Source organism: Juglans microcarpa x Juglans regia, chromosome 3D (genome assembly GCF_004785595.1).
Source record: "Juglans microcarpa x Juglans regia isolate MS1-56 chromosome 3D, Jm3101_v1.0, whole genome shotgun sequence".
NCBI classification, from domain to species: Eukaryota; Viridiplantae; Streptophyta; class Magnoliopsida; order Fagales; family Juglandaceae; genus Juglans; species Juglans microcarpa x Juglans regia.
The window spans coordinates 37,927,208-37,954,476 of NC_054598.1; the positions used below are offsets into that span (position 1 = coordinate 37,927,208).

A 27,269-nucleotide genomic window follows, 5' to 3' on the forward strand; every position below is an offset into this window, starting at 1 on the left:
TACAAATTCGTATTTTAGTAGCATTCTTATAAGAACTTGATCAGACAGGTTCGCTGGCTTCCATTTGTCCATATATATATATATCTCTATCAAGCAATTTATAAATGTACGTGAGGATCCCGCAAGTAATTATATATGTGGATTGGGATTATCCAAATCAAAATGAAGAAAAAGTCATTAAGTCCACGGTCATTAGTCGTGCATACTGCGTGGGCGTGAAGAAGATGCATGCTAATTAACCTAGAAAAAATCAGCACCAGTACTAACCGAGCAATATCTATGCTGTTTTCTGTGAACCCATCAATATCTAGAAAGGGACTTGGAAAATGTTAGGAATTTACAAGGATGTGTAAACAAATTAAATTGTATTTGTTTAATTTTATTCAAACTTAAGTGAATTTGATCTTTTTTTTTTAATTATCAACAAATTATAATATTTTATATTTATGAACAGTTTATTTTTCTGAGTGAGTTTGAACTTATTTACAAGTTTAATGTTTATTTTCGACAAAATAGATTACTTACATTACTACTACTTCACATATGTTTTTTTATCTACAAGTGTTGACCATGCAACATTAGGCCGCCGGATTGGTAAATTTCTTTTAATTTATATAGTTTACATATACAAATATTTGCAAGGATTCAAGCAATACGAATTGTTTTGAATTTATTCGAGTTGATTTGAGCTTTAAATGAATTGTGCCTTCTAATTATCAATCATGATTTTATATTTAATTACCGCGATAAAAGCTCGCAACTCTTTTTTTTTTTTTTTTTGTTCTAAGAGATTGTAGATCCATTATGGAAAGTAAACTTGGCTAGCATTTTCCGACGTAATGTCGACACTTGATCTCCTCCCTCCAACAATTTCAAGCAACAACACTCCAGGTAAAATAATTAAAGATCTTTTAATAGGCTTTTCCATTTTGGGAGTCGAAGCAGAAATAAGACTTTCAACCTTTACTTCGATGCGGTCTAATTGCTGACCTATGACATGAAGAATTTGATTGATAAAATTGTTTTGTTCAATAATCTTTTTTGTTTTAATAAATTTGAAATCAGGATTGGGTACTTTAAAGTACAAACATTTAATTCAGTTTCCTTATGGGAAATAACAATTGTCTCTATAGGAGGGTGATTAGATTTAACCATTATGTTTCCTTATTTCTTGACAAAATTGATTTTAACAACATTTAAACTAAACTTAAAAACATAATAATTTTCAAGGAAATCAAAGAAAAATATATGCTTTTGTAAGGCATGCATTTTTTTTCTTTCCATTTCCTTTTTAACACATGATTTTTCATTATAAAAAAAGGTAACATGATAACATTTCCTCTTATCACTATTTTTAGCAGAACTATATTAATTATATAAAGCAATTAATTCAATTTTAAATGCTCTATTAATCACAGTAAGTTGTCTGTGATGAATAGGAGTAACCATATGATCTGAAGTTGTTGGAAAAAAAGATGAAGCATTTTCTTCTTATTTATCAACTTTTTCCTTTATGGCTTTACCCTTAGATATATAAGTAGTATCATTGATGGTATAATAAGTGGAAGTAACATGGAGGGAGGTAAATACATTTTCAATTTTAAATCAGTTTTTACTGAATTTTCGAAAAGTTTTCTGTTACTATTATATCAACAGAAATATATATATATATATTAATTTCCCTCTGCGCGAGCTTCAACGTACGTACGCACCCTATATCTCTTTATGCTAATTGGTATGCTATTTAATTATCAATTAGCAATGGAGAGGTCACGTACAATTTTCACTACAGCTGGGTGATTCATTTATTTATAATTTTGTAGCAATGATTTTAATATTCATTTATTTATATATTGATATTCCTGAATGAGCTCAAAATTGCAGTATTGAAAGTTCAATCCGATATAAATTAAACTCTAGTCATGAACTTATAAAATTATATCCCGCCGGACTAAAATTATAGAAGACGTGCGTCTTCTATGGGATGACGTACGTTGACTATAATATTGTGGTCTACTACAGCTTGCAATTACATCAGACAAAGTAATTTGAAAAATGTTGCTTGATTTTCTATTGTCTACAAATAATATTTTTAAAAGAAATCCTTATCATGCTAATCTAATCTTTGAAGACTAACGAATTAATCATGCTCTAATATTTACAAATTCTTATTAATTTAGTACCATTCTTATAAGAACTTGATCAGGCAAGCTGCGATGGCTTCCATGCGTCTCTATATATCTAGGAATTTATAAATGTGCCTGATACCGGCCCGCGTCACCACTTGTTATAAGCTGATTGAATAAATTAATAAGCTTCTGGATCGAGATCCCCGCCAGGAATTATATATGTGGATTGGGATTATCTAAATCAAATAGAAGAAAAAGTCATTATGAGGTCTGTATGTTTCGTGTAATCCATCGATATCTAGGAATTAGTTACTTGGAAAATGTTAGGAATTTTTAAGGTTGTGTAAACAAATTCAATTGTTTTTGTTTAATTATATTTGCATAATTTTTTAGCGAGTGGTACTGGATAATCAAATTAAATTTTATTTTTTTAATTTTATTCAAACTAATTAAGTGAGTTTGATTTTTTTTTTTAAATTATCAACAAATTATATTTTATATCTACGAACAGTTTATTTTTCCGAGTGAGTTTGAACTTATTTACAAGCTGTACTTTAATAGTGTTTACTTTCGACAAAATAAAATATTTGTTTAATGTTTATTTTTAATGAATGAAATTAACTTTAAATTTGTTGGAACCAATCTATATATAATAGCTTATCTAGTGGTTTTGAAATAAGCTAGTTTCCTAGCAATTGAGCACAGGCAGAGTACTATAAGATTAGCCTTCTATTTTAATTTCTTCCCCTTGTATAAATATGAAAGGACCTTTCTTAAAAACGACATTAGTTAAAGACTAGCAAGGCTGATCAGGCACTAACATTCGCCAGGTTTATTTATTCCAAAATCTTCTTAAATAGAAAAGATCAAGTGCTATATCCTATAGAAAAACTTACTGAATGATATATATATATATATATAAGGAATTACAATTAATTTAAAACCTACCGCCCATTGAAGTTGCAAGTGAATAGCACTGGAACTTCATGGAAAATCCGATTGCAATTGTAAGCTGGACAACATATATAATTATTAACTTACCAAACACTTGCATGATGCATGATATATGGTTGCCACGTGATTTGACTGATCTGAACCTTCCAACTTGCAAGCCAATGTGTAGGGTTTAACATGATTTTCTGTTTACATTAGTTGATTATGATATAGATTGTAAAAGAGTTATAACTATATTATTATAAAAATAAAAATAACAGAAAAAACTGTAAACTCAACTCCTGATTATTCCAACTTGGGTGATGGAGGCCACCAAGTAGGAGATCTTCTTCCACGATGGCATGGCTATGGATTGGATTCAAATACAAATAGTTGGTCTTGATTTACAGGATCACCATATCCTACTCCTACGTAATAGGGACCATTTTAGCTAGTCTTGAGTTAGTAGGCTTGGAGTCTAGTAATATTTGGTCTTCAATACGCGTATCTTTATTTTGTGATCGATGAATTTTATTTTTTAGCTAGTCAACAAATTTTAGTAAAATATTTCTTAATAAGTCAAGTAACTAACAATTTGTTAATTTCTTTTTCATGGTATAATTTCAAACTTCATTGGAATATATTCCAATCACGAGGTCAGTCAACTAACAACTTGCAATTTCTTTTTCATCTCGGAGTTGCGTACGACATACGTGTGTGATGGTTTTGTACCTATTTATAGGAAGAAGACTATTCGTCATTACTCGTGTTATCTTCTTCTTCTTCTTCTTCTTCTATTTCCAAACATCCAATAACATAGGTAATTTTTGTCACTCAGTGCTTTGCTGCCCGATTTGACTAATTCCTGTTGCTCCCTCGAGTTTATTTGTATGATTTTATTCGATCTTACTGATCATATATTTATACTTGGTATCGAGTAAGTTATAAGTAATTCTGATTATTCTTATATATCAATGCTGTGCATTTTTGTTGTGAAATGGTTCTCTTCTTTCACATATAATCTATAGAATGCAATTCCCTTCTTTTGATAGTATTTTTGGGATCTAGTTTCTCTATAATTTTTGTTCGGATTTTATAGCTGTTTAAGTGAATTTCTCGGGTGCCACATATATGACTGTTTAAATGAATTTCTTAGACAATATTATATGCTCAATAATAATATAAGATTTATTTTATCTGTCTATTTCCTTCGTCCAAAATCTTAGAGTTGAAACAAAAACTCTACTTCATTTGTTTTCACAACTCTTCCTATCTCATCATATTATTACAATTTTTTCAAATTTTCATACAAAATAAAATAAATAATTTAACTTTTTCAAATTTTAAAACAAAATAAAATAAACAATTTAATTTTTTTCAACTTCTAAAACAAAAATAATATTAAAAAATATATTTTACTAATATTTTATTCAACTTTTAACTTTATTTTCATTTCATCTCATCAGTAAAAATAAACGAGATAGATAGTATTAGTGAAACACAAAAATGTTCACCTCTCAAAAAAGAGTTTTCTTGCTATATACCATTTTAAAGAATTTACTCAACTTCTCTTGTTACATGCAGTACTGGTCTGGCTTGGAAAATATTTTTTCTTGAATTTCAGCTACACATTAATCGTCTATATATGAGGCTGTAACCAGGAAAATATTCATTGCCACCTCCTTCTAACCGTTACTTTCGGGCCATTCTTGGCTATTGAAGTAAATAAAAATAACTTGGTCCTAAAAGAATTTCATAAAAGTAAAATTTTAAAATGACGTAATTTTATATAGTATGTCAAATTATAAAATTATTTTTACTGTAAAGTAGATTTAATATATTACATAAAGTTACGTTAATTTGTAAGTTTATTTTATAAAATCTCTTCGTAGTTATAATATTTCTTTAAAAATATAAAAAATAAAAAAGGAAACAACTCGACAAATCCAAGAGAGGAAGAGTGTTTTAAGTAGCAGAGTTACATATGCATAAACAAATGAGTTCTACGCTATTTATTGAGCATCAATATAGATTTTTCCTTTGAGAAATAATAATCACAAGGATGAATAGGATATTGATTTACATTAGAGTCTAGTGGTTTGTACTTTCTTAATTAATGCTTATATATTTTTATCCAGTTTCTCAATCATATTTGTCAAACGGACGGTGCTACTATGCCGTCAAGTCAAGTGTGTATGGTTGGACGTGTTCTCTAGTATATTTATATTTTTTTAATTTTTTTTCTTTTTTTTTCAAATATTTTTAATTATTTTAAAAAAAATATTAATTCAGTAACAATTATTTTCTTAACTATTAAAATAAATTTTAAAAAATAAATATATAAACGATCAAATTAAAAGAACAAACTCAAACTATATAGTATCATTTTCTTTATTAAATTATGTTGAACATCCTCCTTTGATTCTCCGGCAAGGCAGATTATTTCAGAGGATATCAGAAAGAGAGGAAGTTGAGGGACGCTGGGAACAATGTTCTCTAATAATGAAATTTTCCACGAGACAGGACCTAAACATCTCACAGCTATGGACTGGTAAGACCATATCCTCAAAGAAAACTGATAACTGAATTTGCCACTGAATTGCCTTTTTTTTTTTTTGAAGTTTGAGTACTTTTTATCTTTTTAGAGACTATTGATTCGAGGTTATCTTTATCGCAATGATTAATTGTATGAATTGGCTAAACTATGAGTCATAATTATTATGAAATTACGGCAAAAACATATCATTTATTTATGTATTTTTTTAATAAAAATAGATGGTATTCTAATTTTATTAATTTTTTTAATATAAAAAAAAAAAAAAAAAGAATTTGGTCTCCAAGTGCTCCCCCACATCTAGCAGGGCCCCATCATATCTAGCTGCATTGCGAGAGAGCCACACCACCAATATAATAAGCGCTGGAACTCTATACATGCCCAATAAGTTTAGCTTGTCAGAGTTAGGGAAGAGGGTCCTCCAAAAAACTAAAAACCAATCCTTCCTTCCAACCATGTGCCACATCGGCATGACACCAAAAGCCTTATAGAAGAAACTCCAAACTGAGACAGCTGCAGGACATTCGTCAAAGACATGAGATACTGAATCAATCCCAAATTATGAGCAGCACCTACATTTAGACGCCAATGGAATGCCACATTTTTTTTTAACATTTTCATCAAAGTTGGCTACCCCATTATTCCATAGCTTCCAAAGAAAGACAGGAATTTTTTTGGGAAGCATATGATTCCAAATAGAAACTTGGAAAAAGGGAAAGCTGGAAAATGGGGCCTGAGCAGATTTTTGTAAAACTGCCCTCAATAGCGTGTTTCCAGACCCGCAAGTCTATGCCAGGTTTGAGCTTAACATTATACCTCACTACCTCTTGAATCACATCTTGATCAAAACATATTACACTCTCTTTTACAAACATATCAAAGTAAGTAAGTAATGGTCAGTTCCACCATATGAATCTTATCGGTCTTTGACGTAATTTTCTTGTTTCAACAAGTTGATACGTAGCTTCTTGAAATTCTACAATATTAACGATCGAGCAAACCTTTCGCAGCTGTTTCCACAGGATTAGCATCACCTAGATTTTAAAATACTGCTGGAGATTTCAAATGAACATGCCTAGTTTTAATCTTGTTGCAGGAAAAATACAGATTACCAGAGATCCGTCGTTGCCAGCTTAGTTCAAGGAGTATACTCCTTAGAAAGGGACCGCCAGACGAACAACCCTGGTAGGTATCGAGAAGGTAATGCTGAACCTTGGTGGACTTCCTTCAATTTCCACCTAGATGAACCTCTCATAGATGACAAGCGCATATTCGGTGCTATTTATAAATACAATGGCAAATACGCATCAGCTGATTCAGACGTCCCAGAATATGTTATTGCCTTCCGGGGCACACTCCTCATGCCAGAGACAATGATTAACGACCTCGCGTTAAACGTCAAATGCTTCCTTAACAAACTTGAAGAGAGCCCTCGCTTTAAACTTGCCCTGAATTATGTTGAGCGTTTTGTTGAGGCGAATGGAGCTCGAAATGTATGGTTGGCTGGACATTCTTCGGGGTCAGCTATAGCATTGCTTGTTGGAAAGAAGATGATTCTCAAGATGGAATGGTTTCCTAAAGCTTATCTTTTTAATCCTCCATTCCTATCTTTCCCCATAGGGCTGCTAGAGGACGAGAAAGTGAAGAAACGAATCCACTTTGTACAACGTGTGGTCAAGGCAGGCCTCACTTACTTTGCTGCAGAACCTAGTAAGCTTCGAATGGAGGACCATTTTGCTATGTTATCCAGCTGGACTCCTCACCTGTTTGTGAACCGAGCTGATATTGTTTGTGCAGAATATATTGCCTACTTCGAACGCAAAGTTGGAGCCGGAGAAACCATGACACTAGCAGAAAATAACAGTACGAGGAATCTAGTCAGTCATGTTGTATTTCGGAAAGATTTAAAAGATGCAACGCATCTCCTTCCTTCGGCACATCTAATTGTTAATGAGAGTCACCCAAACAAAAAAGCTGCTGATAATTCTTCTTATTCTCTTGAGGCTCATACAATTTCCCAGTGGTGGCGTCCTGATGTTCGTTGCCGATCAACTCTGTATCAAGATCGTCAGAGAGTGTTATCAATTGTTGACTGATTTTGTTACTGTTAGTTTGTCAGTTTGTTAGCGAAGAGCTGCTACAGCTCAACACCTGTCTAAATAGATGTACTAGTCGAGTGAATGATATCATCCGATATTCCTTTTTCATTTCTTTCTCCTCTGTTGCAGTTTCTCCATTCTCTCTCCCAACTCCATTTTTTACAAAACGGACTTGGAAAAAGGTTCCCCAGAGAGAAAAGTGGTGGTGAAGTTCTTAATCAAACATGATCATCAATCAGAGCCGCCTGTATTGGCGAGTGTGTAAACAGACCCGAAATATTTCCTGACGATGGAGTATGCCATATTGTGGTAAAAATCAGGACAACACACATATTCCACAACCTAAATGTTGAAACTAGAGAGAATCTCGGCTGGGCTTAAATGCCCAGTCCTAATGTAATAATAAAGTGGCTTACAAGCTTATACATTACATTCGTTGGGCTGTTGCATAAAGCTGCTTTCTTTGATACTTTTCTGGGGAGAGTTTGAATGGTTGGCCTCGCCCTTGCTCTAAAAGATTACCACTATCATAAGTGTGGAAATCACGAAACTTTTGTAATAAGAAAAATAACCATTTCCTTGCTTATGAAAAGCTTAAGAGCTCTTTACACCTAAAGAAAAGCTTAACAGCTACTTGTGGCAACTAGACCCCTGTTTCATATCCAAAGGAATTCGGTAACACATTAGGTTTCAAAAACTTCAATCATGCCGCTCTAAACTTGTCTATTTCCCAGGTGTCTGTCTTCTTTTTTCAAGAAAGCCTATGCATCTGAATAATATTGGAGCCTGCATACGTGAGTGATCTCTCTGTGTCTCTCAAACTTCAGTCCATAGTCATGAATTTCTTTTCTGTTTTCTGCATTATTAAGATCATGATTAAGTTTAAACAAAACTCTGAGATAATGATAGATTTATCTCAATAACTTCAAACATGCTAAACCTGGAGTACTATTCTTACTTCGTTGTTATAAAAAAGAAAAAGAAAACTATAATATAATATACAACAAGTACAAGTCACATAAACTAATGTAAAAATAATGTATTGGTATACACAACGTAAGTTCATTGAGTTGTAAATGTGTTCCGTAAAGTTTAAGTCGAAATTGGAACAAAAATTATAAAGATGACAAGTTTACTAGACTTTGTGAAATCAACCTAGTCGAAGTAAAATAATAGAATTCTGCTACATACAATTACTTTTACGTATTTTTTGTGCATTCCACTAATGTGATTGGCCAAATCAATTATTTTATATTAAAAAAAATGATAAACCAATTAAATTAATAGAGTGCATAAATAATACGCAAAAGTGACTGCATATAAAATTTTAAAAAATTTAATGACAACTTTGGATAGCATGAAGTTTAGCTTGGTGGCTCCGGAAAGAAACTCAAAGACCTACAATTTAATGTTTCATAATTATCTTCAACCCCAATGTTTAATTGGTCAAAATAGCTTGAGAATAAATTTCATTAGATGTTAAAGGCCCAACATAGATTAACACCTCATCTTAGATTTTATCAATTTTGTTCCTTGTTGATAGCATGTAAAGGCTCTATTCAACCATTTTTCTTTTCAAATTTTGACCTGGATACCTTCACCAATTTTTCACATGAGGCATTCCTCAACCGGAAGAATAGATTGAAAAAGACTTCTCCATAAATACGAAGGCCTTGGACCTAGCCCAGCATGTGAGAGAGATGTGTGAGGGAAATATTTAGCTTTAAGTATTATACTAAGCAATGAATCAAGATACATTCTCAATCTCTATGTCTGTTTTGTTAAAAAGGCTACATTAAAACTGTGTACGTCTCTAAATCCCAAGTCTCCACAAGATTTTCCTTCACATAAGGTTTCCCATCTTGACCAGTGGATCTTGATATTTGGAATGGAAGATAGTTGGTCAACACAGAGATCTTAAAGGCTTTGATATAGGAATTTAAGTTTTCAGTTAAGATCTATTCTGCCATAGTACTCAAATAAATCAATTTTTAAGTTTAGTTCTAATTCTAGTTTTGTTTACTTTTAATTACATAATTTAATACTTCAAACCATACAAATATATAGGGAAATGAGAAAATATATTTGCAACCGTAATTTGTACAACCGTCGCGTAATCGTTTTAAAAAAAATAAATAAAATATGGAATCCCCATGAAAAAATTAATTTATTAATAGTGGACCTCATATTTTTTCAAAGCGATTATATAGTGTTTACGTATTTCACAATTATATATTGAATTACTTTAAGAAAATATATATATATATATATCTAACTCGTACACACACATCTATTTATATTTGGCAAAACAAATCCTTTCTATAAGTGTCAATTTCGAAAAGATAGAGAGCTTTTTGTACACATCCTGTAAAATTGAACAAACTAAAACCTTAATCTTTCCTTTTTCAAAATATTTATATGCAAACTATTCTTTTGAGATTTTATTCTGGACAAGCTGGGGAGATGAGTTATGATCATGATCGTACCTTAGCAGTTGATGATGGCCCAGCACTAGCCTAAGACTACCTACCTAAAGAGCGGGGAAAACCTAAAAACATGTTGCTTCTCCCTCACTCTCAAAGCCCAACCCCCAAAAATGAACTTCACTACTCTTTATAGAAAAAAATTGATGGGTTTAGTTGCTTAAAAGTATTAGAGTTAAGGGGCCCGAATCCCATATAGTTGTCGTTATCTCTTTTAATTATTTAAATAGACTTACTAATATTTTTTGAAAGGCTACATTTGGATAGTAAGAATACTTGAGAAATAGTAGTGAAAAAGTAATAATAGAATAATAAATAGTAGGTAAAAAGTCATGAATAGTAAAAAAATAAGTGAAAAGTAATAATAAAGTAAAGAATAGTAGTGAGAGTACTTAAGGTACTCTTGGTACCCAAACCTAATTCTGATAGACGCCAACCTTAGTTTTTAAATACAGTTTTATATGTTTACCATATTGAGTAAAGAATAATAAAATAAAAACTTTAAAAATATGTATGAAACATATTAATCTTCCATTAAAATTATTTGTAATAGTCTTGTCATTCATTCCACTCCCAAGCACCTCTCTTCTTGTCTCTGGTTTGTCTAATTAAAAAAGTACAATATATATATATATATATTTTTTCTAAAATATGATCGCTAAAAAGGAATGTTTTTTAAATAATAAAAAAACTAAATATTAGAAATTTGCATGAAAACAAGAATAATAGAAAAAGAAAAAAAAATTAGTTTTTAAAATAAGGAAATGAGAATATTTATATAATCAAACCCAATTAGAAGTCCAAATACAAATTAATGCAGCACACAAACGCTTTATCATGATTTCATGTGGGTGAGTGTATGAGCCTTTTGAGACTCTCCTAATTATGGTTTAATTATGATGAGCTTTCTGTAATATTGCATGATTTAGGCCTACATGCATATATTTGCACTAACTCCATATATTTTTCATCTGTGAGCTGCTTAATTTAACGTACGTACCCAAGCCCACCCTATCTCTTTATGCTAATTTGTATGTTATTTATCAATTAGCAATGGACGCGTACAATTTTCACTATATCATGAGCTGCATGGGCGCACGATTCATTTTCTTTGACCTGGCCGTTTTATTTATATATTTTTAGCAATATTGATGCTAATATTTATTTTTTCAAAAAAAAAAAAATAAACGGTACTTTATAATTTCTTGATCAATGACCTCAAAATAATTATTGAAAGTTGATTAATCCGATATTATAAATAGAACTGTATTGAACTTATAAAATAAATCCCGATTCCTGTCTAATAAACTAATTTTTTTTTTTTTTTTGAAGGTAAAAACTGTAATTTCATTCAATATCAAATTGTGTCTATACAATGTGTATCGTGTATAACTGTGCTATACATTTCCTTTGGTACTCCCTCCATCCAGACCCTTTCTTCCTCACTAGACAAACCTAGTTTTGCCAAACAATGAGCCGCTTTATTTCCCTCTCTCTTTGTGAACTGTATCGTCTAGCCTTGATTTCCCTTCATAGCTTGCTTCACATCCTCAATCAGTTGCCCATACCAGCTCCAACACTCTTCCTTCTTTTTTACTGCCTCGATAACCTGTAATGCATCCCTTTCAAACACCACGACAGGAACATTCAACTATGCACAAAGCTGCAAGGCCCTCCAAAGGGCATGAATTTCTACTGTCACAGGATGAGCAACACCCTCCTTGTTCATGCATAAAGAAACTAGGACTGACCTTTATCATCCCTCATGATAATCCCAGCCCCCATCTTATTAGTCTTTGAATTAAAAGCCGCATCCCAGTCAACCTTTACTGCACTGCCCACTGGTGGCTGCCACCTTCCTACTCTACTTGTTGTACCTCTTTCTATTTTGTCCTCTTGTGCATTACTATGAGCCAACTGAAACTCATCTAGGCAGTCCCTCGCTTGCTTCACCACTGTCTTAGGACTAGAGAAGGAACTTTCGAAAATAAATTTGTTTCTCCTATGCCAGATTCCCCTCATGATCACTGCCACCACTTCCAGCCCCTCTTGTTGTAGATTCAAGGTCATTGATTCCCATATTCTCACCATGTCTCTCTCAGTACTAGGCCATTTTTGCACAGGACTCACAGCCTCAGCCCACACATCAATAGCAGCAGGGCAACTCCACAGAGTGTGGCTAATTGTTTCCTCTTCCCTTTCACAGATAGGGCACTTTGGATTCTCCATGACTCTTCTCTTAGTCAGGTTCACTCTTGTGGGAAGATAATCATTAAGGACTTTCCACATAAAGGTTTTAACCGCACATGGAACATTTAGGTTAAAGTTTTAAATTTCGTACCGACCGGCCGGTACGGTCGAAATTTTTCGTTTCGGCCATCCGGCCAGTACAGGTACTATACATGTTTCGTACCGGCCAAAATACCGGTCGTACCGGCCTCAATTTCGGCCTGTACCGACCTATATTTCGGCCGGTACCGACCGATATTTCGGCCTGTGTGTTTTTTTTTTTTTCGTTTTTTCAAACTACAAGCTTATTTTTTTAACCCTCAATTCAGACTAGACTATTTATAATTTATATATATATGTATTTGCATATAATTTATTTATATATAGACTATTATTTTAGAATATAATTTTTATATATAATTTATTTATAGATCGACTATCCCGAAACGTTATCCCGAAATGCTATCTCGAAACGGTACCGGTACCGAAATATTTCGTTCCAGTGCCTTGACCGGTACGGTATTCAAAACATTGATTTAGGTTCCACACTTCCTTCCAAACAAAATTCTTCACTGACACCCCCCCCCCCCCCCCCCCCCCCCCCCCCCCCCCCCGATACTTCTCCCCTACCCCTCCTTCTTCTCCCTATCTCCAAATGGTAAGCACTTTTGACGTTAAGCAGTCCAATTTTGGTATGACCCCAGATCATTTTGTCCCTTTGTCCAGACAAACTAATTGGGATATTACAAACCAACTCAGCTTCCTCTTCCCTCAAGGTCTCTTTAACTACCTCTGCCCTCCAGCAGCCCCTTTCAGCATCAATAAACTCCTCCACTCTAGCACTACCCTCCAAGTTCTTTACTGGAGATTGTATACAATAAGTAGATGCCTTTGGGATCCACCTATCACCCCATATCTTGTTGTCTCTGCCGTTACCCACCCTCCACATGAGCCCCTCTTTGAGTAAATCCATAGCTCCCCACAAACTCGTCCAAATCAAGGATGGACCCGAACCTAGCTTAGCCTGCAACAAATTAGTATTTCTGAAATAGTTCTCCTTTAAGATCCTTGCTGCCAACGAGGTGGGATTAAACAAAAGCCTCCAACACTGCTTAGCCAATAATGCTCTGTTGAAACTTTCCAGACTTCTAAAACCAAGCCCTCCATCAGCTTTTGATTTCCCCATATTACCCCAGCTACACCATTGGATTCTCCTATCATTTTGCTTAAAACCCTACCAAAATCTCGCCATCATCCCAAAAATTTCTCTGCACAGCTTCACAGGTAGTTTGAAGACACTCATGTGATAAGTTGGTATTGTTTGAATCACTGCTTTGAGAAGGATTTCCTTACTTGAGGGAGAGAGAAACTGGTTCTTCCAATTGTTAATCCTTTGCCAAACTTTATCCTTAATACCTCGAAAGGTATTATACTTTGATCGACCAATCATGGCTGGAAGTCCAAGGTACTTCTCATAGCTGCCACTAACCCTTACTCCCAACTCCTCTTGGATCATTTCCTTCACTTGTGCCTTAGTGTTTGTGCTAAAGAAAATATCAGTTTTCTGTTTGTTTAAACACTGGCCCGAGGCAAGTTCATATATATCAAGTAGTCCCTTGATTTTCTCTCATTCCTCCCTATTTGCCCTTCCAAAACAACATAATCATCAGCAAAAAGAAGGTGAGTCAGTCTAGTTCCTCCCCTTACCATGGGCACCCCTCTTATAACTCCCTTATGCTCATAAGAGTTGAATAAACTGCTCAGGCCTTCAACACATAGTAAGAAAAGATAAGGGGACAAGGGGTCCCCCTGTCTTAGCCGGCCTTCAACACATAGTAAGAAAAGATAAGGGGACAAGGGGTCCCCCTGTCTTAGCCGGCCTAATCATCCCACCTGGTTAACCATTGATTAAAGTTTCATAAGAGACAGTGGTAATACAGTTCATAATTAAAACAGTCCACCTATCATCAAAACCCAACTTCCTCATAACACCTTCCAAATATTTTCATTCTACCCTGTCATATGCCTTAGACATATCCAACTTTATGGCCATACTCCCCACCTTCCCAAATCTCTTCTTTTTCATGGAATCAAGTGCTTCGTATGCTACTAGAATATTGTCTGAAATAAGTCTTCCTGGAATAAATGCACTCTGAGCACTCGATATAATCTCATCAAGGACTAGTTTCATACTATTTGCTAACACCTTTGCAATAATCTTGTACAATACATTGCAAAGACTAATTGGCCTATAATCAGTCATTAGCTTGGGCTCTTTCACCTTCAGAATCAGTACTATATAGGTATGGTTTAAAGACTTATTTAGACTTCCCCCTCTCATAAAACTCAAGACTGCTGTGCACACTTCGTCGCCCACCACACCCCCCAAAACTTTTGGTAGAAACAAGCCCCATATCCGTCAGGCCCCGGGGACTTTAAAGGTCCCATTTGAAAAATAGCTGCCTCCACCTCTTCCCTTGTAAATTCTCTCATCAGCTTCGCATTCATTTCAGGGGTAACTCTCTCTTCTATTGTACCCAAGCACCCTTCAAGCATCTCACTTGATGGACCTATTGATTGGAAGATACCCTCAAAATACTGTCTGAAAGTTTCTAACACTTCTTTAAACCCCACCTCCACTCTATCTTCAGCATCAATCACAAACTTTATACAATTTTTCCTTCTCCTCTGGGATGCACACGCATGAAAGAACTTTGTATTCCTATCCCCTTTGAGAAACTAGTTCCTCTTTGCCCTTTGCTTCCACTTAAGATTTTCTTGTTCTAACAACAAGCCCACCTCTTGTTTCAGCTTTCTTATCTTTGCAACATTATTGATGCCCTATAGATTACTGAGTTTCTCAAGCTGGTCAGATTTTCTTTAAGTTCCTTTGAGCAAGCCCTCTCCATCTTCTTACTCCATCTAGCCAAAGCTCCACTGCAGCAACAGAGCACTGAACTCTCTGCAGTGGCTGTACATTCCTTGCCCCCCTCCTCCATCCCTCTTCGACTGCCTGCTCACACCCTTCCATTGAGGCCCAATTTGCTTCATATTTAAACAACCTCACCCTTCTCTGGACAGCATTGTGACCCACTGCCGTGTGTAATACTAAAGGCTTATGGTCAGAAGCCCTTGCCACCAGCCCCTCTACAACAAAATCCTTATACTTTGAGGTCCATGAAATGTTTGCCACCACTCGATCTAACCTCTCCTTAATAAAAGAGAGGTCCGTGTGCTGGTTACTCCAGGTAAACTTATTTCCACTATATCCCAGGTCATACAAGAAGTTATCCTCCAAGACTTCTCGAAAAGCCCTCATTTGAGACTCACTCATTTGACTACTCCCTTGTTTTTCTGATTGTGAAGTGATCTCATTACTCCCTTTCCTTTACTCCTTCCACAGTCCTCACGTTTGCTTTAGTCTCTATAAGGAACACAATCTTGGGTCTCTTTTCCCCCACCAACAGGTAGAGGTCTTGAACTGTCCGAGGATTTCCAAGCCCTCGGCAATTCCAACTTAGGAAATTCATAATAACTGGCAGGGATGTCCAGCAGCCTCCGCCATGATCAGCTCACTAACCTCCTCAAAATCATCATTCCCTTTCCTCACCTTCCCTCATTTCTCCCTCTTCTCTCCTTCCCCCTCCCATCATGCACTCATTTTATGCCCCATTGTTGTACACACCACCTTACTAGGAGGAACCTTAGCTCTAGCTCTCCTCTTCCATTGCCCCCCACTAGCCTTCACTTTTTCTTTTCCCTCATTCTCTACCTCCCTTTTTTCCACCTGACCATCCTTACTGCCTGGGATCACCTTCGGGTACCACACCCAGCACCATTTCACTACTCACCGTAAGCCCCTTATGCAATATCTCATGCCCCAACCCATCCACTCCCCAACCAGAAGCCACCAAAAGACTCTATTCTTCTACCTCAGCTCTACCCCCTCCCTCTACTTTCCCCCTAGATCTATCAGACTGCAACTCCACCCCTTCTTCAAAGACAACCCCCCTCCTTCACCTTCCCTACTTTCCACTCCAGTACCCTCTTTTGAACCCCTCTCCTCATCCCTTTTCCACCCTCTCCCAGATTCTCTACATGCAATAGGTGTCACTCTCAGCCAAGGGCCAAACTGCCCCCTATATTACCATCACACCCCTCTTCTTGAGAAATAATTCTTCCACATCAAGGAGCTTTCGGTCAGGCCGTATCGGGAGACAATGTATTAATTATAGTGGTCAACGCAGGCCACCTTCTATGGGACGTTCGTATCAAACGTCTATACGTAAAGGTGCTTAATTTCCAAGTCGTGCATTGACTTGTATATTTATAGCTGGTTGTGGGCGTACATGCCAATGACTAGAAAAATCAGCAACAGTAATGAGCATGCTTTCTACTAACCATAAATATTTATATACATGATTATTTGAATAGTGAGTTAAAATGAAATGATGTGAAGTAAAAATTAAAAATTGAATAAAATATTATTAAAATATTATTTTTATCTTAAATTTTAAAAAAGTTTAATGATTTATTATATTTTATGTAAAAATTTAAAAATATTATAATGATTAGAAGAGATAATGTGTTGAATTGAAATATTTTATCAATTCAAACAAGGCTAAATTTTTTGGTAAAATGTTAGGAATTAATAAGGTTGCATATGTGAACAAATTGAATTTGTGGAAAATCAATTTTTATTTGTTTAATTTTATTTTCATGACGTGTCTTTTCAATATCAAGGGGTCCGTCTTCTATGTAGTGGTCGAGCCCATCTTCAATAGGATATTGATTATGCGACCTACCACTTGACATATATAATCATCACATTGAGCAAAGAATAATAATTTCAAGGCGGAATTATTATTTGTTTAATTTCAAGGAGGAATTATTTCAAGGAGCAAAGACTATCTTTTCCCTTTCTACTGACCATATATAAAAGTTTGAATAAAAGTTTGAATAAAAAAGATCTTTTACTTTATATAATCTTTTCTATATAATAAGTCATTTTTGTGAAGGCTAATCGAAATCCTTCTCCGCTACTACCGCGGATGAATATTGTTTCATGATGCTCATATAATTTTATTGTGACATGTTAGTTATATTTTGTTTTTTAATTTTGTACCAACTTACACATCAACATTATTACCTAACCTCTAGTATTTTGCGTGAGCACAAAATTAATATATATATATATATATATATATAAATAAATAGAAATTACGTACGGCCCAAGGAAGTTGCAAGTGAATAGCACTGAAACTTCATGGAAAATCGATTGCAATTTTAAGGCAGTGTGTCTACCATGTGAGTACTAGTCAAAATCAATTAGCTCCTTCCGAACTACCAAATTTTATTCGAAACAAATATGGTCCTTTATGATCATTCCAACATCAAAAGTAATAATGTTCGGAATTCTTGATTTTAATATCTTCAAAACAAACTCCTAACACTTAATCAAATTCTTGGATAACGTCCAATTCTTGGCCTAAATGAGTCATAGGTTTCCGTTTATGGATTCTTGTAGGGCCTGGGGAGGCAAAAGGATTAGGGGGCATAATTAATTTATCTCCTTCTTCTTTCAACATTTGAACCACAAGTTTCATAGAAGGACGATCCATTGGGTGCCATTGGATGCACCGAAGTCCCACGATTGCAAGTTTTTTTACAATTTTCATATCTCTATCATCCTCAATAAAAACTCGCAACTCTTCTTTTTGTTCTAAAAGATTGTAGATCCATTCTGGAAAGTAAACTTGGCTAGCATTTTCTGCCGTCATGTCAACACTTCTGCTCCCTCTAACAATTTCTAGCAGCAACATTCCAAAACTATAAACATCTGCTTTATAAGACACAGTCCCAAAATTTCTAGAGAACACTTCAGGTGTGATGTAGCCCATGGTCCCCCTGCCTGTGGTCATAGATACTGCATTTTGATCCTTGGAACACAACTTTGCAAGACCAAAATCAGAAATTTTTGGAATAAAGTTTTGGTCTAGCAAAACGTTATGAGGTTTGATATCAAAATGGAGGATTCTTTGATCACATCCTTGGTGAAGATATTCGATTCCTTTTGCCACACTGAGAGAAATATCATGCAGTCTCTCCCAACCAAGAAAATGGCTCTTAGAATTCTTTGAAAATATGAACTTTTCTAATGAATAATTTGAAAAGAACTCGTAAACTAGTGCTCATCTAAATCCATCAGCACAAAATCCAACCAAGCGAACGACATTGACATGATGGATTCCTCCCATTATTCCAACTTCATTTATGAATTCTTCTCCATTTCCCTTGGAACTGTTCAAGATCTTCACGGCAACATGGATTTCATTAGAAAGTTTTCCTTTGAACACTGTTCCGTAGGCTCCTTCACCTAATTTCTTGGTAAACTGATTTGTAATCCTTTTAAGATCAGTGTACAAGTATCTCGTGGGCCTGTAGCTTCTGTAATCGTCCAAGAAATTTTCAATCTTCTTCCGATATTCTTTTTCTGCTTTGTCATTGCTATAGACGCGACAAAGTGCGAAGGCCAGTAGTAGCAAAAGAGTTCGACCTAAAATGGCACCTGCATATATATCAAACATTCACCAAGTCAAGAGCTCACGTCTTCCCCGATTAATTAGTACGTCCGTCTGAAACTTTCTAATATAAAAAGCCAAGGGTTAACTAACTTACCAGTGGTCACTAATTTTGTTGATGCACCTGTAAAATATTAATTTGACATATATAATCATCAGATTCTTGTTCTATTCTGATGAAGTAAACACGAGATTAGCAAAAGATCATCTATTACAAACTAAGCCTGCAAAATTGTTAAGAAATTGAGTAAAAAGTTGGTAATTGTATAGAAGATGATACCTTTGTTGTGTTTGGGGAAGCATTGAATTTCTGACTCAGTACTACGGCTATTAGTATTCATTGATTCATGCCTTTCAGTTCACAGTTTCCGCCAGCTGGTTTGGACCAGTTCAAATAAAGGATATCATCAGGATAAAATACAATACTAGATGGAATTGATCTTACACTATACATCTTTCTACAAGGTAGTGTGGGCAACTCGTTGATGTCGTCATATGTACTCAAGGCATAAACTTGGTGGCTATAGCTAGGGTCATTAAGACAAGAAATCGCACTCCAATCACTGTGTTCTTCTCCTTTACTACTATGGGAACAATTGAAAAAGGCAAAGTCATTAAGTCGCCGATGATCGTATTGATCGATTCCTGTGAATTGGAAAGGTGAGGAAGATAAATTGAGTCGCCAAATCTCTCTTGGAAAGCAACGATCAGGATGATATACTTGAATTTCCTGAGATTTGTAGTCAATCTTTTTGACAAAAAGCTTGACTGAAATTGGGAGCTCAAGTACTGTATCGCGGGTATCGAAGCAGGACAAATGAAACCCAGGAAAGCCACAGTGGTCCGGGTAGCGGTCCTTGAGTCGGAAAGGAAATCGGATGGCTGGGCCATGGCTGCCACACCGCCTTGAATCGGCACACTCATCATGTTGGCCTTGCACGTGGTGTAAGATAAAAAGCACTACCAAGAAGAAATATGACTTTGCCATTCTTATTACAATCGAGCAAATGCTTAATTGTCTGAACTGGTTTTCCGGCCTCTCTCGAAAGGAAAACAATCAAACTATCTTGGTGACACGACCAATTTATTGACGTAATAATCGTATTAAATAGAAAGAAATGTAATAAGACAATTAATTAGCAATATGTGATGCATGTGTAGAGTACTACTTAATAGTAAATATATGTTTGTATATTTAGAACTTATCACTTCTCACTAAGATATTTTTTCTGCACAGCCGTGGAAGCTATACGCATCTCTCCCTCTCTCTCTCTCTCTCCCTCTCTCCCCCATAATGAAGACAGGTGTACTGTCCCTTCCTGCAGAACTCATGGCCCTTATTGTTCTAGTTGTGCTACTTCTTCATCAAACTTGCAGTGCTAAGGATTCAAATCGGGACTGTGTTCCTTCTTCCTTGTCATGCGATCAGGACAACCAAACCGTGTTATACTTGCTGTCCGTAGAACACTACGTACAGGAAATCAGTTACACTTCCGAAACAATCAAGAGTTGTAAACTCCGGTATTCAGAAGGATAATTACTCCATCATCCCTCGTTATTCCAGTTTATTGGCCAATACTCCATATTATCAGCAGTATATCAGAAAAACCATGGTTTTGTTGAATTGTGAAAAGCGAGTGAATTCCCCAGGGTATCTGAACAAATCTACTTGCTTTGACAATAGAACGTATGCTTCCAACTCATCTTCATCCCAGCCTGAGGCTGGGTTTAGATATGTGATACATAACCAGACGAAAGCAGGGGATGTGGAGGACTTGTGCCAAGTAGAGCATATATTCCCGACATCGTGGCCGTCAGTCCGCAATCTACTACCAGAAGACCCAAGTAGTATTTCCTGCACAGACTTACACAGCCTATTGCTATACGGTTTTGAGCTTTTTTGGATGACCCCCGATTGTGGAAACTGCGGCATCTTCAAGTTTAGCGAATATCGTTCTTGCTGTAAAAGACATACGGGTGAGTAAACACCGCGGGATCCGATTTCTTATCAAGTAAACGATGAATGCTACTTTTACGAAATTTCTTTATGCATATATCCCCCATAATATATAGGAATGTTTCCAACCGCTAACATTATCTGTCTTTTGTTTGTCAAATCTATTAAGATAATTGATATTTGCAGTCATAAAGTGTATAAGCATCGCGCACTTGTTTGAAAAAAAAAAGGTAAATCCGAAACCTACATAAAAAAATAATAATAATATTTTTTTAATGACCGAATCTATTTTTTTCAAAGAGAATGTGCAAGATTTGCACACTTTAAAATTATATCTAGCATTACCTATTAATTAATTGTGAATTTCCAAATGCTTATGATGATATTATTCTTTTCTTTTTCAAAACAGGACGTCGGATTGATAAACATATCAAAGATTATTTTGATGGATATAGCTATAAAGGTGAGGTTTCTATGATATAAATGTTTAATTTTCTTAGGCCATGAATTTTATAATTCATTCAAATCACTTTCTTGGTTAATTAATTAATTAAAATGTATTCTTTCTTGTAGGATCCCTAATACTACTAATGATCATTATTATCGACCTTGGTAAGAAACTATATATCTCTGCCTTTCGTCTTCTTCATTTTCTATTTCCCCTTTTAGAAGATATACAAACAAGAAGAAGATGGATAGTATTAATGAAATTTACAAAAAAATAATAATTACCTAGCTTTCTTAATTAGTAGAATTTTGAAAATAGCGCAACAACATATTTTTTTCAACCACTGGATCAAAGGGTTCAACATGTTAACGCGATGCATATTATTGATTGTTTCGTTTAAGGATCAAACATTACTCTTATATATGAAGAACTTCTCAATAAATACATTTTTATTCACACGAAGGAGGCATTGATCCTTCTTAACTAAGAGAAGGTGTATGATGATATTGCTCTAGGAGTAGTAGCTTGTGGTATCGAATTATATCTAGGAGATTGTGTGTGAAATTCATCATATGTACCTTTCATTTTGATGAAATTTACATCGAAAAATAACAACTAATTTGCTTAAGTACTAGAACTTTTAACGATTAATAGATACGTTTTCTTACAATCCATTTCATTCGGTGATAGGAGTATACCATGGAGCAAATATGATAATGGGGACCCCATTTGTGCTTGCATTCTTGATATATATAAATGGCGCAAGAGACATTTATCAGTGTTTGACATCATTGAAGAATTTTTACAAAATAACAACAATCTCATGCCAATAAGGTATTTGTACTCAGAAGCTAGAAAAATGACAAAAAATTCTAAGGATAAAATAGGTGAAGGTGGCTATGGCACTGTCTTTAAGGGAACACTTCGAAGTGGCCGACTTGTAGCTATAAAGATGTTAGGTAAGTCCAAAGCTAACGGGCAAGAGTTTATCAGTGAAGTTGCAATAATTGGAACCATTCATCACATTAATGTAGTGCAACTAATTGACTTTTGTGTTGAGGGATCAAAACGTGCTCTTATATATGAGTTCATGCCTAATGGATCTCTCAATAAATACATTTTTTCACAAGAATGAAGTATTCTTCTAAGCTATGAGAAAATGCATGATATTGCTTTGGGAGTAGCTCATGGTATTGAGTATTTGCATCGGGGATGTCAAATGCAGATTTTGCATTTCGATATCAAGCCTCACAATATTCTGCTCGATAAAGACTTTATTCCTAAAGTTTCTGACTTTGGTCTAGCAAAATTGTATTATATGGATGACAATACTATTTCTTTAACTGCTGTAAGGGTAACGATAGGATACATGGCCCATGAGTTGTGCTACAAAAATATTGGAAGCATCTCATACAAAGCTGATGTTTATAGTTTTGGAATGTTATTGATGGACATGATGGGTAGGCGAAAGAACATGAATGCAATTGCAGACCAATCAAGTGAATACTTTCCCACTTGTGTCTATGAGGAAGTGCAAGATGAAAATGGCATAAAAATAGAAAATGCCCCGGAAGATGAAAAGAAAATAGCCAAGGAGATGATTATAGTTGCGTTATGGTGTATACAAATGAAACCAAACGATCGTCCTTCAATGAATAAAGTTGTAGAAATGCTTGAAAGAGGTATTGAAAGTTTACAAATACCTCCCAAGCCTTTTCTATCATCACTGGAGAGACAACCAGAGGATATTGAAGACAATTCAAATCAAACTTTCCTATCAAGTCAATGTATTCAATCATCGATCCAAAGTAATTGATATCTTGATTGTTGGTTTTACATGGGGAACCTATTAGCCCTAACTAAGAAGAAAATCTTGTAATATTTGACATGCTACATATGATTGTTTTCCTTATTCCCATTATCTTTTACTTAGAAATTTTATTTGCTCATACTTCAGTAAGGAATTTGGTCTTAATTTGGCAAGGTACAATGTGATTATTCAATTTTAATATAATCATGATCTCCACTTACTTCTTGAATTTCACATCTAAAACTCATTGTAAAGAGCTCCCGAAAGGTCATGAGGACGTTGCATTGGTAGCAAGGCTCTGTGTTGTTTGGAGTCCCTAAAAGAAAACCATAGGGATAACACTCTAGAGCTCTCCATAACCCAATAAAAACAACCACCGAGAGTTTGAAACTACAAAAAAAGTAAAAAAGAAAAAGAAAAAGAAATCAAAATGTAGAGTTTTATTTTAGACAATCTCATCTGCATAATTCTTGAAAAGAAAAAAAGAATAAGCCATTTTTGTTAAGGTTGCATGCCTTATTAATTCTCAAAATCGTCCTCAGCCACTACGGCTGATGAAAGTTTCATGATGCGCATACAATTTCATTCTTTTCGATCATGTTAATTATATTTTGTGTTCGAATTTTGTACCATACACAACAACATTATTACCTCTAGTATATGTAACACATATATACATCCTTGTTGCAAAAAAGTCCTTTTTATAATTACCAATTTCTACATGATTAGAGAGCTATTTGCACACTGCATCCTGTAAAATTTGAATAAACTAAAATCTTGTCATTTACATTTCCAAAATATTTATATGCAAACATTTCTTTTAAAATTTTATTTCGAGCAAGTTGGAGAGATGAGTTATCATGGTCGTACCTAGTAATTGATAATGGCTCATCACTAGCCTAGACCCAAGTCAGTATGTCTCATAGACAGAAAGTAAGCCCATCCTCGAAAGAGTGGAAAAATCTCAAAGCCTGATGCCCCCCCCCCCTCTCTCTCTCTCTCTCAAAGCCCACCCCTCAAAACATGGGTTTCACTACCCTTTGTTGAAGAAAATTGATGGGCTTAGTCACTTAACACTTCTCTTACAAGATTATTAAAGTTATCGATGGAGACACATTAGTACTTGTTATATCTTTCAATTATTTAAATGGACTTGATTAATTTAAACCTAAATTTGATAGATGCCAAGCTTAATTTTTAGATAAATTCATAGATGTATATCACATTGAGCAAAGAATAATAATTTGAAGGAGGAAACACCTACATGTACAATGCAGCTTTCACTCAACTTGGGATTCTAGAGTGATTTGTGATTTATGAGAGGACCTTTATTATCTTACTTTTTTTCTCTCCTTGATAGATCAGATCATAATGAAGATAACTCATAACTCAATTTGCAGGTAATAAGCCTTCAAACTAACCCTATATAATCTTGATAAACATGTAGAGATAGAGATGGAATCAAATACTAGTGTTTGATCATTTATAAATAAATGCGGACTTCCTCTAAGAATCGGAGAGGAAATTGTTCTTTACAACACAATGCATACATATAGTTTTGCACTTATTTACTTGTTTTTCAATTTTCAAATTATTTTGTCTAGAAATTAAACTCGCTTTCACGAAATTTCTGAAAAGATTGTAAACGTCAACAAGAAGGAAAGAAAGCAAACTTCTTCCATTTAAAAGACCGAACATATAATATATTTTAACAGGCATGGGACCAACCTCACTGATTGATCAATTGCCATGTTGTAGAAGACTCACTGGCATAGGCTCATTTATGTGTGTGTATATATATATATACATATTAGCTGTGGAGTAACGTGCAAGACATGTTTACCTAGTTGGCATAAAAAAAAATTAGAGATTACAAATGTCCACAAAGAGCAAAAAATAATATGATTTTTTAAATAAAATTGATTAGTCAATAGTTTAATGAATAGGATTAGAAAAGCAAATTTTAATAAGCATTTATAGATAATGATAACCAAAACGTTGCGATACTTTGAGTAATATGGAAATTGAAAGACAAATAGTTTTCTTAGTAAAATCTATGAATAAACTTAAAAAGTAAGATCTATATTACATAAGCTTATCCCGTTGTTTCTTTTATAAGGCGTTCTTCACCAAAGAAAACTCGTTTTGCACCATCATCATCTCTTTGGTTTCTCCCATCTTGGGAGCAAGCTAAATTGGCATCTATGAACATATCAGGGTGAGGCAGGAAATCAATAGACAAAGATTCCCATTCAAGTTTCTGGTAAGAATTTTAGCATCATGAAAATAATGAAATATGTGCACAAGAAGCATCTTTTGGTCCAAATCTAAATTATAATCATTAAAAGAATAAATTGTGAAATAGTGGATCAATTCAAATTCAAACGAAGGGAGCAGAAATCCCTCCCCCCACCCCAAAAGAAACTGACCCTGAAAAAGGAAATGAAGAAGAATTAAAAGCCACCCAATGCACACAGTGATATACGTGCCAGTATTCATATTATTGATAATGAGCATATTACTTTGAACACATATATGTACTTTTTGTTACTAGCAAAGTCTCGCACTTATCGATTTCTCCAGTAAAAAGTATTTGAGAATGTTTGTGAATAGTAGTAAAAAATTAATGAAAAATAATAATTGAATATTGAATAGTAGTGAAAAGTATTGAATAATAGTAAAAAGTATGTGAAGAATAATAATAAAATAAAGAATAGTATTGAGGTATTCTGATAAAGTACTCTCAGTACCCAAATGTACCTATAAGGATGAGTTGTTAAATTAACTTTTGACAGAAGAAACTAATCAATAAATTATATAAAAAGTATAACCAGTAATTACCTGCCAGTTTTCATCTGTGGTATACGCCTCAACCACAATTTTGCAACAGTGATTATTAGAGCCATCAATTAAGCCTTTGATTATAATCAACACATTCAAAATTCCAGTATCTAAGAAGAATACAATTTCATTATGAGTAAGTCACTATTTACATTAACTTGTCCAGGCAAGACAAGATTTGAAGATGAACAAAGTGAGAAAACAAATGAACCGTAATTTAGTTATAACATTCCCCTGACTATTAATAAGAATTAGTCCTACACTTGCACACTGCAAATCATAAAACATGGCCCCATCTACATTCAACTTCATAGCACCCTGTGGAGGAGGTTCCCATGTACAACATTTCTGAATATTCTTCAAAGGTTCCTTCTTGAGGATGGTATAAGCTTTATGCATTGAAATAGTATAGTTGATCACATAATCAGTATGCAAAGACGTATTTTCAAATATCAACTGGTTTCTTTGATACCAAAAACCCCAAGCAATCATAAAGAATCTTTCAAGATCTTCCCTCTTTCCTTTTTCCCATATTTGTCTTGTTGTACCTATAAAATCAAGTTCATAAGAACTACTGCTTAGGCAAAAAAAAAAAAAAAATTATCCAACTCTCCTTCAGGCTTGGACAGTGAATTAAGGCATGAAGTGTGTCTTATGCGGCATGTGAGCAGAATTTGCAGGTGTCTTCATCAAGTATCTTCCTTTTCTGAAGATTAGACTTCGCAGGTAGCTCATTCATGCATGCTCTCCAAGCAAATATCTTAACTTTGTGAGGAGTATTCATTTTCCAGATAGTCTTCCATAACCGATTCTGTCTACTTACACTGGAACACTCCCCTTCTTCTCTAGGCCTTTCTAGTTCTCAAAATAATCTGTAAGCACTTCTAACACTGAATTTTCCATCCTTCTCATAGGCCCATAACCATGTATCTTCATGTTCACCAGCACCAAGTACTATCTTCATAACTTCTTTAGCTACTACTAATGGAAGAAGATTTCTGATTTTTGAAACATCCCACCAGTTAGTGTGCTTATCAATCAATCCTCCACCTTAGCCTCCTTATTCTTAATCTCAACCTCATTTATTGAAAGCTTCAACTGTTTGAATCCAGGAATCTAAATATCATTCCAGATTTGAATCACACTATTATAGGAATCTGCACATGACTGCAAATTCACATCAATCTCAAGTGAAAACTGAAGCA

At 34.7% G+C, this 27,269-nt stretch overlaps 1 protein-coding gene and 2 pseudogenes across 2 annotated transcripts; 2 read left to right on the forward strand and 1 right to left on the reverse strand.

Annotated features, from left to right (window-relative positions):
* Positions 1-3,772: 3,772 nt before the first annotated feature.
* On the forward strand, positions 3,773-7,826 carry LOC121256459 (GDSL esterase/lipase At4g10955-like). 2 transcript variants are annotated; one of them, XM_041157264.1, is made up of 3 exons: positions 3,773-3,882; positions 5,501-5,613; positions 6,713-7,826. In XM_041157264.1, exons 2-3 carry the CDS (start codon positions 5,552-5,554, stop codon positions 7,710-7,712), a joined length of 1,062 nt encoding a protein of 353 aa, XP_041013198.1. In that variant the 5' UTR covers positions 3,773-3,882; positions 5,501-5,551; the 3' UTR covers positions 7,713-7,826. The 2 variants fall into 2 exon arrangements, with proteins under 2 accessions (XP_041013198.1, XP_041013199.1); XM_041157265.1 differs by having other exon boundaries at positions 3,834-3,882; positions 5,513-5,613.
* Positions 7,827-17,862: 10,036 nt separating this feature from the next.
* On the reverse strand, positions 17,863-19,897 carry LOC121254097 (annotated as a pseudogene).
* A 1,882-nt stretch (positions 19,898-21,779) lies between these two features.
* LOC121256757 lies at positions 21,780-23,325 on the forward strand (annotated as a pseudogene).
* The last annotated feature ends 3,944 nt before the right edge of the window (positions 23,326-27,269 follow it).